General features: G+C 40.7%; 1 protein-coding gene across 1 annotated transcript in view; it reads right to left on the bottom strand.

The window, feature by feature from the left end:
* The window catches only part of UMODL1 (uromodulin like 1), a 64,576-nt gene that overhangs the window by 36,437 nt on the left and 13,047 nt on the right, over positions 1–15,092 (bottom strand). Inside the window, exons 4-9 of the mRNA XM_065421813.1 lie at positions 9,817–9,978; positions 9,298–9,413; positions 7,596–7,788; positions 6,098–6,238; positions 3,644–3,898; positions 1,263–1,375 (exon numbers count right to left, since the gene is read on the bottom strand). Coding sequence (XP_065277885.1) covers positions 1,263–1,375; positions 3,644–3,898; positions 6,098–6,238; positions 7,596–7,788; positions 9,298–9,413; positions 9,817–9,978 — 980 coding nt within the window. The remainder of the gene's footprint in view (positions 1–1,262; positions 1,376–3,643; positions 3,899–6,097; positions 6,239–7,595; positions 7,789–9,297; positions 9,414–9,816; positions 9,979–15,092) is intronic.

Raw genomic sequence — 15,092 nt, 5'->3', positions numbered from 1 at the left:
AGTTTTGCCTTGCAGGTGCTTGAGAAGAATTTTTTCCAGGTTTCAGCCTTTGATTTCAGCATGATCCTGAACATTTTCACTTTGAGTTTACTATATGAGGTTAGTGTGCAGGTGCTGGGAGGGAGGCCAGGAAGATCTCAGAGACCAGTGCCAGTCCATGGACCAGTTGTTGAGAAATACTGGACTAGATGATCTGGGGTCTCTTCTAGCCTTAAACTCTATGACTGTATAAGAAAGCATAAAGCAGGTAAGGTTTGCTCAAACTGAGCTATGGTTCACTCAAAATGTTCACGAATCTGAACAAACTATTTGACTGGTCTGAGTTCTGATTTTCCTATGGCTTGGGATGGTGTTGAAAATATTTTGCCATTTGAGTCAGATAGAGCCACAAAAATGCCCTCTACCACAAGGGTGGAGTATTCATGGCAGAAACCTACATCTTGCACTTATGCAAGCAATTACCCATTTTGCATGAGCAAATGTCCATTTAGGTAAGCAAATGTACCTGTTGTGTCTTCCTTTGAAAATGTGGTCCTGTATGTCCAATCTTTTTGTTGTCAGTCTTTTTTGAACTTTATATGTACAAATGGGCCCAAGTCCCCTTTAGTTTTGGGAAATTCTGGGCTTGTATTTAGATCTGAACTTCACAATGAAGTCCCATCTCTATAAGATGGAACTAAAACAGAATACCCTATCTGAAACTCCCCACTCTTTGTGGAAGTTCATATCTGGAACCAAACTCGAGCCTATTTATTTCGTAGTTCATGACTGATGAATTGACAACACCTTAGATTCATGGCATGCAGTATGTGAATATCTAATGAGGTATTAGAAGCAATCCTGACCCAACCACCTCTGCTTAAAGGAGAAAGAGCTCTGAAAATAGGTGAAAAATTGCTGAAAACATAATACAAAGAAGCCCATGCCACATGAGCATTTCAAAGATCCATTAAAAATCTTCAGATCAACTTGCAGCAAATTCCTTATCAATATAAAAATCTGAAGTAGAGAAGACCCCTCTGCATCACTGTTTTTCCTTCACTCGTCTGTAAAGCAAAACTGCCATTGACTTCAGTGGTAACCAGGTCAGGGCCCTGATTTGCTTTTTTATTTTGCCAACAGCTTTTCTTTCAATTGTAAGTGAAGGTCCAAAGAAATGGCCTGAGGATTTTTACCAGACTTTGTAAATGTGTACAAGCTTCTCTGAGACATTAAGTAAATCCTAAGTTAAAAACAATTACACATATATATTTTAGTGTTACCTCTGCGAGCAACAGTCTTGAAAACTCTTGATATTCTGAGCTACTAGTGTTGTGGAAATGTTCAGTGAAGTTATAGTTTAGGATCTTTATTGTAACACCAAATATCTGGGCATCTATAAGACACAATATTAAAATACAGATAAAGGACAAGAGGAAATGATTTGATCAAAACTGATGTACCTGAATCAAAACCTCAGATCTGGGTTCAGGTGCAAACTGAAACACTGAGGACCAGAAGTGGAACCTCGATGGTGTAAATTAGCATAGCTTCATTGAAGTCAATGGAGCTCCTCTGATTTACAACAGCTGAGGATCTGGCCTGAATCTGAACACTTTGAAGGTTGGGAAAGTTTAGCTTTTAACCCCTAGGAGTTTTCAGATCTGTTTTGTAATCACCCATTACATATGAAGTTCGATCTAGAATTTGTATCCAAGTATTTGTTTTAGACCCATCTATCCCCAAAATCAGTGAAAATCTGTGTAGAAAGTAATAGAATGGGCATGGGGGTTTAGAAAAGAAAATATAATTGGAGAAATACTTAGTGTTGAAGGTGAAATTCTCTGTCCAATAACCTAGTACTACTATGAAGTAAATGGACCACTATATTACTTAAGTGTTAATGCTAAACCAAGAAACTAGAGCCAGTTTTCTGTTACTGATCTTCTAAAGATTGAGACAAGCATTTAGAAATTCTCCAATGTGTTTTTAAATCCAGGTCTGGGTTCCTATCAGGTCATCACAACTTGTCATTGGAAATTATGCTGCGTGGTATTAACAGCATTCCTAAAATGAAGATAAAACAAAGTACATATAGTTTCCACTGCCTAACAAACAATAATGGCTTTTATGTATAGTGTATTATCTGAAATCAGCAGCTTGCGAGCCTGTAGCAACTGCTTTACCCTGTAACATAGATAAGATAGATACTTTCAGTCTCCAGCTGAGACCTTTTTCTTTTTTTAGTGGTTTTACCTTCATATCTGACTGATGTACCTATATTTCCTCAGTCACTATAACCTCTATTTTCTCCTCCAAAAGAGATAAGGGAGGTAGCTCCTTACAGAGTCAAACCATTGTCATTCCTTATCTGATTAAAGGGAAGAATCCTACAAAAAAGTGACTAGCAACATCGTTACAATGGCTGTAACTAAATATTTTACTTAGAACAGGTTGGAACATTTCTGATTAAATTTTCTCTTTTGTTGAAACCCAAATATTTTTCAGAGACGTTTGACAATGCTTTTTGCTGGGAAGGTTTCTGAGGTCCAGGGCTCTCTGATCACGTATAACCAGAATGAAAAAAATCAAAAACCTGACCTTTTCAACACACTTTGTGAAAACATTCCAAAGGTTTTGTCCTCATTCCAATATGAAACAAAAACAAATTCTGAAACTTTGGAAGTCATCATGAAACAGAATTGTTGACCTCTGGCCAGCTCTGATTTTTACTGATGGATTTAAGAGGTCATGTGGGGTCTCAGGAAATAATTTTAGACCAAAGGAACAGCAAAACTTCAGTAGACCTATAGTGCACCTAATATCCTATGTAAAAAATTGGCTAATGTTGGATACTTCAGAGCCAGGTATAACACCCACATGATGATGCAGCTAATTAGGCAGTGCTCTACCATGGGGGAAATTTCTCCTTCACCCCAGCTAGGGACCAGCTTATGCCTTGGACTGTGAGGCTCATTAACACATATAACTGTAAATACTGATCTCATTCAAACAAAGAAATTGTATCTTGTTAAAATTTAGGAGGGTGTTTCGTGCACATGAAAGCAAGGGGGAAGCAGCATTGGCTGAGTGGATGGAACTAGCTGTAATATAGCAGAGCCTCTGCAAGCTTTTTTATACGGCTCTTGCCAATGTACGTCAATCCTGATCTGTTGCAAACTAGCTCACCAAAATCTGGCCTTCACTCAAGCAGGTGTGTCAGTTAGAATATTCTCAGAGAAGCCTCTGATTTATACCTAAGTAAATCACTTCACTTCCTTGTTCCTCTCTCAACTCAGCTCTAAATCAGACAAAAGCAGGACCTCCCCCACAATTTATCTTGACTGGGAAAAAAGGGCAGTGCAGCAGTGGCAGCTGACTGCACTGGCAAACTGGCAACACCACATTCTAGGTTAGATTTATGTCTCTAATTGCCTGAGTCAGGAAACAAGTGCTTCCCTTTACCAGCTGCGTAACAAAAGAGCCACATAGCTCCACACAACCCCTGCTGGCTGGTTATCTGAATTACACTAGCATTGGGGTAAGGGGAAGAGAGCATGTGTGAGTGGAAGAAAGCTAAAGGTGGGGTCCTGAAGGTATCATGGGGAATCATCACAGGATAGAGATGTGGTGAGAAATGCAACATTTCTAAGGTGATATTTACCAGTTTTGACATTTTGATAGGAGATAATGTTCTTTCCATAAGCTTCATAGCTGATCTTCACTGTGTATTTTATACCTGCTTCCAGCCCGGACACATCCATTTTCATTTCTGTAGTCTCCATACTTCTGAGCAACTCTTTGCCCTTGTACACTTGTACTTGGAACGTGTGGTTCAGAGTAGAATTTACACTCCAAGATACTTCAAAACTGCTGCTGGTAACACTGATGATTCGGTGGTTTCCAATTGAAGAGAGGTCTATGATAGCACAAGATAGCATCATCAAAAGTGAAAGGAACTTTTTTTCTAAGAGATGATGTACTCCAAATCCATTATATACATATACTGTTTTGATCAATAGAGTGAAATTGCTCGTTGCAAAATAAACGACCAGATTCTGCCATTTTTAGATTGAGTAATATCGTACTCCACAAGTAGCCCCACTGGAGCCATTAGCTATACATTTACAATTTGTTTTCCCTTTTTTGTCTCCAGGATTTGTGACTGATCTATATAAATACAGATACCTGTCCAATAAGACACTGGCTTGAATGACAGATGTAAATGCAATCTCAATAGTACTACTCATAGAGTAGAATACCACTCAACTTGAATAAGGGTTGCAGAATTAGGAATCAATAACTGAATTCAATACCTTTGGAATAATTATCATATATACTATATGCATACATGTTATTGTAGCCATGTTGGTCTCAGGATATTAGAGAGAAAAAGTGGGTGAGTTAATATCCTTCACTGGACCAACTTCGAGCTAACAAAGGACCTGAAGAAGAGCTCTGTGTAAGCCCAAAAGTTTGTCTCTCTCGCCAACAGAAGTTGGTCCCATAGAAGATATCACCTCACCCACCTCGTCTCTCTCTATATGCAGGTACTCTATTTATTTTATAGTTTGCTCTCCCAATACACTTCCTCAGCCAAATGCTACCCATCAGGGCAGTGTAAATCAGAGCAGAGCTTGGATCCTAGTTTTCATGCAGACACTCAACATAGAATGGAAGACTGTGGCATCAGTCAGTCACAATTTCAGTTCTTTTTATACTGATTGAACTTCCTAAGGAAAAGGGAATCAAAGTTTTTTTCAAACCAAACAATGTGGGTGCCTGTTTCAATGGAAAGGACTTGTTCCCAATCATTCAAGCCAGTGGCCCATCAGACAGATATTTTTACAAATCCTAGAGGCCAAAGACATAACGCCTATTGCTCTAAAATGACTGATTTAATTTCTGTCACTTTATGTTAAATTTCAAGTGGAGGACAAATATGAGGGTCAAAGTCATAATAACTGATAGTCTCAATGAACTAGACAAAAGGTCACTTCTTAAAACGTTCCCCTCTGTAAAGAAAAAGAGGGGGAGATTGTTAATGGAATTGTAATACTGCTCAAGTGAAGGAATTAAACTGGGTAACAGAAAGGCTAATCTATCGGGGGTCATTCTTAGTACTATCCCTCAGCTGGCACTGTAGACATTGTAACTCAAACAGCCTTCAGGACAGAGGAGATTGAATTGGTGATGAACTTAAAATCAAGAAATATTAATTAACATCCAAGGTTACTTATAGCATTCTGAAACCAGTAGATTTATTAGCTGTTGATTTACTTATAGCGATAGAACTATTGCTTGTACTAACTGGATCGTGTGGTGAACTTGGAGTAGAGTGTATCATATTAAGGAAGTAAGGGCAATTAGACATTCCTAGCAAAACAAATCCAAATTAAACATCATCCACATTTTCAACAGCTCATAAGACTAAATCAGTGCAATGTAAGTAATATAAGTGGAAACACAAATCAGAAAATTTGCTAAGGCCCTGATCCTACAGACACTAACCAACGTGTTTATCTTTAAGCACATGAGTAGTCCCATTGAAGTCAGTGGGATCTAAGCATGTTTAAATTCTTTTCTGAATTGTGCCATAAGGAATAATTTCACCCATCACTGATTTGCAGCTATGTCTGACGTGGTACATAGCAACAGTTTAACAGCTTAAGCTTAACATTACACAACAGTTGAGGACCATAACAAACACTGTATGCAGCTGAAACTGCAAATGGACTTTAAGTATGCAGAATGTACTTACACATATTTGCATTTCCCGAGGACCCCGCAGATATGTATTGATAATGCATGACTGGATCAAAGAAGTTATCGCAGGTTGAAGCTGAGGCTTTGGCAGATGGATTTTGGGGCTTTTTGGCAATTGGCTAGGTATGGGAAATGGTTTGGTATTGTGGGATAAAGTACATGGATGGTTTTGCTAAAATGATCAGCAGGGAAACAGTTAACAGGCCGATCCTATGCCATCTTCCACTCCCAACTCCATCATAAAGGGCAGAGAGCACACTGTGCTCCAGAACTCCTTTGCTGGCACACAGCCATTTAAAGTAGATTAGAGAACATTCCTCAGACTTCTGAAAATCAGGCCCATGCTTCCTACCTTTAAATTCTTTCTGTGGCTGCCTAGAATCCCTGTCCACATGTTCATGTTCACAGGTGCAGTTATAATAACCTTCTAAATTTATGCAAAGCTCTGATCTGGAACAAGCATTGAGTTCAGCGTGGGAACATTCATTTACATCTAAGGAGAGGAACACAGTTTTTAGGACAGAACTTACAAGTATCTTGAAAGCAGCACAGGACTTTACCTGCAGTCTATAGCACAGGTAAGGCCAGACTATGTACACAATTACAGCAACGTAAATCCATCGGAGTTACTCTGGATTTGCACCAACACAACTGAGATCAAAATCTGGCCAGCAAGCAATTTCAAAGCACTTACTGTAGAAAGAATGATTTGCTATTCTCAAAGCTAATGCCACAATGAAGCAATTGCATATGTAAATTATGGAAAGTAGTTTGACTTTGGAAGCAGTTCATGGACTGGGACCAACCCAGTGTCAGTTTTATGCATTTTTCAAGGAAATGCAAAAAAGTCATACAAGAATGCTAGTTTCCTCAGTCCTGCTCCTCTATTCTGTCTCCCCACCAAGAGAGTTCATCCCACAACCACCCTCTTCATGAAGTCTCTGTCACTCTCACCCCTTCCAGCTCATTGCCTTGAAAGAAAAATATGTATTTTATTGTTACCTCTCCCAGCCCCTGCATTTTGGCCACAGAGAGGAGTGTGGGAATGCCTCTTGGGACTGCAGTGTTACCACCTCCCTTGAACCACCTTTGATCCAATTATAACTCTCCCATAATTTATTTTTAAGATACGATTTCCAAAATTATTTTGACTCTCTTACTATTCTAGGGCATGAGCCAAAACCCACTGAAGTCAATGGGAGGCTTTCTATTGACTTCAGAGGGAGCTGGATTGAGTCTTTAAAGCATTATTTTTCAAACTGCGTTTTTATGCCAAGTAGTGTTTCGTACTGCATTGTTGGAGTTTCAAATCTTCAAATACTTAAATAGCAATGTTTTGGTAGATAGATCAGATTTAGGTGACTCTAAGAAAGTGGCCTAAATATAGGGGCTCATATACCACAGGGATGTGTGCACTCCAAATATCTAGACAAATCATATTCTTATTTGATCATCCAAGTTATCTGCAGTAACACTTGCAACAAGCTTCCAAAATACAAAGCATTCTTGGTTTCAAAATGCCCCATGAAAGTTTTCATTAAGACTATTACCTATTTAAAATGCCTTCTACTGTGCCACAAATTCAGGCATGCTTTTCTTTTAAGTCTAAAGATATGCTACATTATGAAAGTATATTTCTTCTTGAGTGACCAAGGAAATCCCCCACCAAAATGCAGATTTCCAAATAACTACTAATTAGAAATTTCATTTGCCACAGAGTGGGTATCTTAGACACCCAAATTTACAAAGTTTCACTTTATATTTCCCATGGTCAATGGAGAACCATAGGGCTAAAATTCTGAGTGACTGAAAAAGTTTCCCCGAGAGACAGAACCATAAAAAATAAAAACCTTGAACATCTATGTTGATAACTTCATACACACGCTTCACAATGTCTTTCAACAAAGAAGAAACTTTCATTAGTGGAGCTGGCTGATGTAATCCAATCAGAACCTGAGATGCTAATGTCCCAGCATATGTTTCTGCCTGAGTAGTCTGGATATGGTACACTGAGGAATTTAAGGGCCATAATGCACCAGTCATCTGTAAAAGAGGTGAATAAACTTTTATATCTGATTTGTTTAGCAATACAACTATACACCAATGAGGTATAACCTATCCAGTGATTATTATACTAAAAAAAATTAATACTAAACTGAACAGAACAGAACAAGCATTAATTCAGAATTCAAAAACAGGAAAAACAAGCAGTATTTTAGTTTGAATTTGTGTAGCGTGAACATTTCTATTTCTCTTATTGCATAGAAAAGGATGCAGTGTGATAACTGCTAGACTAATGAAGGAGTTGAACTCTTTGTCAGACGTAAAAGCTTTGCCGGGAACACATAAGAAAAGGAAGGTCTGGTTGTTAAGACAGGTCCTTTTTGAGTGTAGTACTTAATAACAGAGCCTCAATAACAAAATACTTATTACAGGCAGGGCTGGTAGCACTGCCTATTATTAAAAGGACCCAACACTTCCCTTATAAGCAACTGAAAACAGAGTCTTATGACTCTGCCAAAATTCAACATTTGGGCTGAAATTTTCCACACTGGGTATCTGCCTCAGGATGATTTTTTTTAAATGTTTCTGCCAGAATGGTTCAGCTGTTTCCAAGGATGAGGCTAGAGGGGAAAAAATTGTTTTGCAATGTTAAGAAAATGTTAACAACCTTTTCTTTGAGAAGTAGTATTGCCCCTTTGCTTTGGAGCAGTGACTTGAAATTTAGCAATGGGGTGATTTTTGCATCAGGGATGCCTTTTGTTCCCCCTGTGAAAATCCACCCAAATTTGAACAAGTTATAAGCCTCTTAAAAATCTGTTTGTACATGCTCAGTAGAGACTTGTTAGAGCTTAGCAGCTAACACCTCGGAAGATTCCATATGTCCTGGGCATGCTCCAGTCCTTCACAGCTCCTAGTGAGGACAAGACTGCACATGCACCATCCTAACAAAGCGACTGAGCTTGTTCAGAAGCTCATTGGATCTTTCCCTCTAACAGCAACTGCTGTTTACTCCTGGAGTTAAACTATCAACATTTGGGGGATTCAGAATCTGACTGATATCTTGATCCCAGTTTCACAACTGGCCCTTGTTTCCAGAATGAGTCAAGCCAAAACCCCAGATCTGAAAACACCCAACTTTGGAGTTCTTTAAATCCAGGTCTAAATTGTGTCTCTGAAGTCCATCTCTGCTTTTAAGTGGGGCTTAGAGGCAGAGCAGATGTCACTGGAGTAGAAGGAAAATTAGATCTTATAACATAAGAACTTTAAATTCCCTTTCAGTGTCTTAAGAAATGTCAAAGGAAGCTGTGAAATTGCTGTTACTTGAGATATGCAAGAGTAAAACTGGCATTCACCTATTGAGAATGCATTAGGAAAAATTAAATCTATCCTGCTATGATACAGGGAAGTGGCTGGATAATAAGGTACTGCCTAGCACCAAGAACCCTTCCAGCCCAATGTAGCTTGGCTGTGTTGGTACTGAGTATCAATGTCAATGCAATGAGAGAAATAAGAACATAAGAGCTTTCGGTTCTTTGTATCTATACGTACCATGGCGTGCAAAAGGCGTGAATGATTCAAAAGTCTTGGATCCACTCTGCTTAATTCATTAAAATCTATTTTCACAAGGACTGACACATTATACCAATATTTTTTCAGGTTTCTCTCTGAAATTGAACAAATTAAAATATAAAAGCATTTGGGGTCTGATCCAGAACAAATTGGAGTCAATAGAAAGGCTCCCATTGAATGCAGTGGGCTTTGACTCAGTATCTGTGAATGTACTATGTACAGCTATCATATATCAAGGTATTTCTCATGTAATCCAGACAACAGAACTGGACAGGGAGAAGAATTAGAGCAAGAAAGTTCCACCAAATCTTCAAAGCCAGTTTTCAGGGGCTCACAGATTCAATATTGAAACCAATCATCCTTGAATTGATGGAAATCAGATTAATGTATTATGTTATGAAGATACACAATAACAATTGCTTTGTTTGTCCTCATCTTCAGCAGAAAAAGTAAGGCTTACTTCTTTTGGAGGGAGTTTAGAATTTGTCAATAACATACCTTCTGGTATAGGATCCACACAGCCTGTTCCTTTGGATGAATTACAGCATTTTTTAAGTCCTGGACAGTCAGTATCAAGTGTGCATGAATAGTTTAATGAATCCATTTCCTCCTCTGGACAAACACCAGGTCTTGAGGCAAATTCATTGGATCTGTTCAATGCTGTGTAATAAAAACATTTAACAGCAAAATTGCATGTGATAATTGGTTTCTTTAACATTGTGATATTGAATCTAAGGGATACATCTCCTCATTGTCCTGGGTGAGGGTCTCTTCTTGGGGTTGTCCTGAGGGAAGGGGGGAGGGGGAGAATAGCAACTTAAGACAAGAAGTGTTCTGTAAAAAACTGTCAGCATCATCAACATTTTCTGATTTTTGTGACTTTTTCCATGACATTTTTATCAAAATTTTGAGTTAATAGAAAAGACAGGTTGCAGTAAATGAAAAAAAAATAAAACTTTGCATAAAATATGGAAAATGGAACATTTCCAGCAAAACAGAAATAACTTGGAAATTTTCATGAGGTCACTTTCCTGTTTTTTGACCAGCTCTAGTCCAAACAGAATGAAATGTAAGGGTCAATAAACAGCAGAAAGGTGAGACATTCTGGGTTTTACCCCCACCAACTCCTTCAGTTTTTATAATCTAAAATATTACACAGGGATGGAAATGGGTGTTTTCATGGGGATAAATTCTGCTCTCAGTTACACCACTGCCCTGCAACTGAAAGCTATAGGGTTACATACTAAGGCCTGATCTACACTAACCTCCAAATTCGAACTAAGGTACGCAACTTCAGCTACGTGAATAACGTAGCTGAAGTCGACATACCTTAGTTCGAACTTAGTTCAGACGCGGTCCACACGCGGCAGGCAGGCTCCCCGTCGACTCCGCGGTACTCCTCTCGCCGAGCTGGAGTACCGCAGTCGACAGCGAGCGCTTCCGGGATCGATTTATCGCGTCCAGACCAGACGCGATAAATCGAACCCGGAACTTCGATTGCCAGCCGTCGAACTACCGCGGTAGTGTAGACCTGGCCTAAGAAAGGAGAGCAGAATTCAGCCCATGATTTGTAACCATTTAATTTCTGGGAGTTACATGAGGTTGCTATTCTAAAACAGATTTAGCCAAGAAGAGGGTGGCTAAGGAAGAATATTACCACTTCCTAAGTAAAATGCACATGATTTTCCTGGCTTCATGCCAAATTGGTTCCACTCTGAGGAAGACTGAAAATATTTTCAATGATTTAATATCAGGCTTCTCTGAGCCTTCCCTTCATACACTCCTGTCAGACATAGGCCCAACTGCTGCTCATCTCCACTAGTCTTTCCATGTTGGGTCCTATGGTTTCTCTTTTCTTCTCCATTCACTGTGCCCAGTGCTTTTTGGTCTCATTAAGTCCCATTCTGCTGCGTGGACAATTTACTTCAGCCAAGAGGAAAATGAAAATGATTCCTGTGATTGTAGCCAAAGATGTTCAAGTGATGAAAAATACATTCACCATAATTGAACTTCTAGGGAATTAAATGGACACTGCCAATTTTTAATGGGGTTTCAATTTCTCGTATCCCAGTGTGCCGATTAAAAGTAAAATTTTGATTTTTCTGTCAAGTGGGCTATAATATTGAATGAGATCTTGTGTCTCCACTAAATATACTCCTTTAACAGGCTAGTGATCTTTATTAATCAAGATTTAAAGTGAACATATGTAACCTACTGGTGGATGGGTGTTACAGGTCCGCCTCTGTTAATCCACAGAGAATAGGAGCCTAACCACAGCTAAGGAGACGTGGCTTTTTAGCTCAAGCTGCAGCAGCTCAGACTTTTAGGTCTGGAGGACCCCAGTTCCACCCCCAGTGTGTTGGTGATAGTGTCCATCATACATGTGCAAAATTACATATACATCATTTGCAGCACAGTTTCTGCAACTGGCCGTGCAATCATAGTAATTGCTTAAAGATATTACCAGCTATGGCCATGTCTACACTAGTGAACTCACAGCAGCACAGCTGTACCGATGCAGCTGCGCCCCTATAAGATCGCTCATGTAGCCACTCTGTGCCGACAGAAGAGAGCTCTCTCCCATTGACATAACAAAACCACCTCCACAAGCAGCAGTAGCTCTCCCGCCGACATAGCGCCGTGCACACTACCACTTCTGCGGGTGAAACTTATGTTTTTTTCACACCCCCAGCAGCATAAGTTTTGCCAATATAGGGGATAGTGTAGACATGGCCCTAGACTTCAAACTGGTCATTTGTACATTCAGTTACCTACACAGTCCAAGTAACTGGCATGCAAGTTATTTGCACATGCAGTTTTGAAGATTTGAGCCCAAAATTCCTAAGACTTTTTTAATGGTATTTTGTTCTCAATATGTACAAAATAAATATTTGGGTGTTTTAGTAGAGCTGTATGCAACCTGGCAAAGAGCTACATGGATTTAGTTCTATAGTTTGCTCCAAAACAGCTGGCAGGGAACCAACCCTTAACATTTCAATTGAAAATTAGTCTTCAACAAAGGTGAACCCCAGCAGCCCTACTCCCCCAATAAATATTGGGTTGCTTTATGTGTCTTCAGAGAGTGCCCTGGGAGTTTTGCAAGGGAGGGGCAGATATTTTGGAGAGAGGCAGGCTCAGAGGAGAGAGGTTCGCCAGCTTGAGAGAAAGGATTGGTTAAAACACTGTACTGGGACTCATGAGCTACAGAACTAACTCCCAGCTCTGCCACAGACTTCCTGTGTAATCATGGACAAAGCACTTCAGTTCCCCATCTGTGAAAGAGGAGCCTTTCTTTCGCCTTTTTCTGCCTGGCCTATTTGAATTGTAAGCTCTTTGAAGCAGGGACTCTCTCTCACAGTGCGTTTGTACAGAGAGTAACACAATAGGTCCCCCAATCAAAGCTGGGGACTGGCCTCTGGTCGGCCACCTCCCAAGCACCTCCTCTTGGACAGATGTGGCTTCCCAGCATTGTGTCTCTTTCCCCTCTTCCATGCCCTTTGTGAACTTTATCCAGTCCTTTTTGTGACTAACACCATGCCCCCCCCCCCCCCGGAGTTTGCTTAATAACAGAAACAGTCCAAAAACAGTCTTCAACACTCTCCAAAATAAATCCCTGCACCACAACCCAAAAGTTCATACTCCTGTCTGGCTCTTCTACCACATGCAGAGCTCTTCCCGTGTTTCAGTCTGCGTCCTTGCCAAAACGTCACTCCCAGCCTTTCCTAGCAGGAGCTCAACCTTCTAGCTCTGGCTTCCTTCTCCTGCCAATGTCTCCCCTGTTCAGAGGGAGAAGACAGCATATTACACTGCTCTCCTTCTGAGAGCTCCTCCCAAGTGGCTGAGAGATAGGGGACACACAGCCCTGCCCCACCCTACACTACAGAATTCCTGATCCCACACCCTTAAAGAAACAGTGTCCTGGGTTTTCTTCATCCAACTATTAACTCCCCAGGACTGCTTCCTCTCTTCTGGCTTTAGCCATTTCCTGCACCTTTGCTCACTCCAGTGTTCCAGGAACATGGTCTTCAGGCTCCCTCTGAGCCTAACAGGCCAATACACCCCATTACAGGGACCTATTGTGCTATATGCTACAGTAATACAAATAATAATAATAAGCTTCCCAATTCTGCAAACTACTACAAGCCAATGTTTATTGAACTTTTCTGAGCTTGGACTCAGAATTATGAACCCATCAAATCCTGAAACCAAGGCTCATTTTAAACAAGTCTGAGGTTCAATATAGCTATTTCACACAGTTCTTTTTTTAGCATGTGAAACTGCAGCATAAACCATTAATGAGTCATGTGCAAGCAATGGGAATGCCATTGAGTTCTGGCTGAAAGCCATATCATCCATTAATCTAGAATCTAAAGGTCATAATTTTTACATCAGCAGAGAAACAAAGATGGACTCACATCACATTTCTGTCTAATCATATAAGACACACTTTAAAATCAATTTATTCTCTCTACTGTAACTATTATGGGAACAGTCACCCAGAACTAAGCCATCTGCAAAACAACATCATACTATCCGGGAGCAAACCAATGGTCTCCTGTCATTAGAATTATGTATAGTCTTTTCTTCTTCTATAACTTTACACAAATAATAAAGTAGAAATGCTGTTTCCATTGCCTAGCAACCAAAAGCTTAGTTACAAGCTTATTGCATATAATAACCACAATTTCTAGTTAGGCAGGAGAATCCTCTGGGATAGAGATGCTAAGGGACATAATTAGCTTAGCATGAATCTCTCTCTGTCTCTCTACCTGATCAGGACTCATAATATAAAGTTTTCTCCAAAACTTCCCTTACCCTATCATCCTGAAATGGCTTGAGGTTGTGGTATAGCATAAGATCAAAGTACTACAACTGTCACAGGGACCCAAATGTGGAATAACAAAGACAGATTGTTATAGGCAGAGCTGCTGGCATCATCTATTATTAAAGTTGCCAACACTTTCCATTATAAGACGCTGTGTTTTCAGTTACTTATGACTTTGCCATACTTTAACTATTTGGGATGAAATTTTCATACCAGGTGTCTGCCTTGGGCTGATTTTTTTTCTTTTTTCTTTTTCTTTTTTTTTTTTTGCAGGGGGTGGGGTGAGGGGGATTTTAGCCAAAATAGATCAGTAACTCCTGAGAATGAGGTTAGGGAAAAATACATTGTTTTTCCTCTGTTAAAAATTTCTGGCAACATTTTCTTTGAGAAGGACTAGCACCTTCATGCTTTGGAGCAGGGACTTGACATTTGGCAGGGGGCCTTTGTGTCAGGAATGTGCCTTTTGACATCCCTGGAAAAAGCTCAAATTTGGCCAAGTTGTAAGCCTCTGAAGAAAAATGCACTTTGAACATGTTCACTAGAGACTTGTAGAGAGTCACAGCTAGTGTCTCTGAAGGTTCCATCTGCACAAGAGCATGCTCCAGCACAAGGCTGTGCAGGACTTTCCCTGCAATTGCTACTCTAGGCTGCTATGCAGGGCCGGCTCCAGGCACCAGCCCACCAAGCATTAGCTTGGGGTGGCGCCTGGAGGGGGGCGGCGCGGCGGGGCCCCGGCCGGGCTCGCCGCCCTCCCCCCAGCGCTCCGGCCGGTCGGGGAGAGCGGAGAGCCGCGGCCGGGCTCGCCGCCCTCCCCCCGGCGCTCCGGCCGGTCGGAGAGAGCGGAGAGCCCCGGCCGGGCTCGCCGCCCTCCCCTGCCGCGCTTGGGGGGGGGTGGCTTTTTTGCCTAGAGCGGCAAAAAACCCAGAGCCGGCCCTGCTGCTATGGACCA

The sequence above is a fragment of the Emys orbicularis genome, chromosome 1 (genome assembly GCF_028017835.1).
Source record: "Emys orbicularis isolate rEmyOrb1 chromosome 1, rEmyOrb1.hap1, whole genome shotgun sequence".
Classification (NCBI taxonomy): domain Eukaryota; kingdom Metazoa; phylum Chordata; order Testudines; family Emydidae; genus Emys; species Emys orbicularis.
Note: the sequence above shows the minus strand (reverse complement) of the source record. Positions and strands in the feature narration are given on the sequence as shown.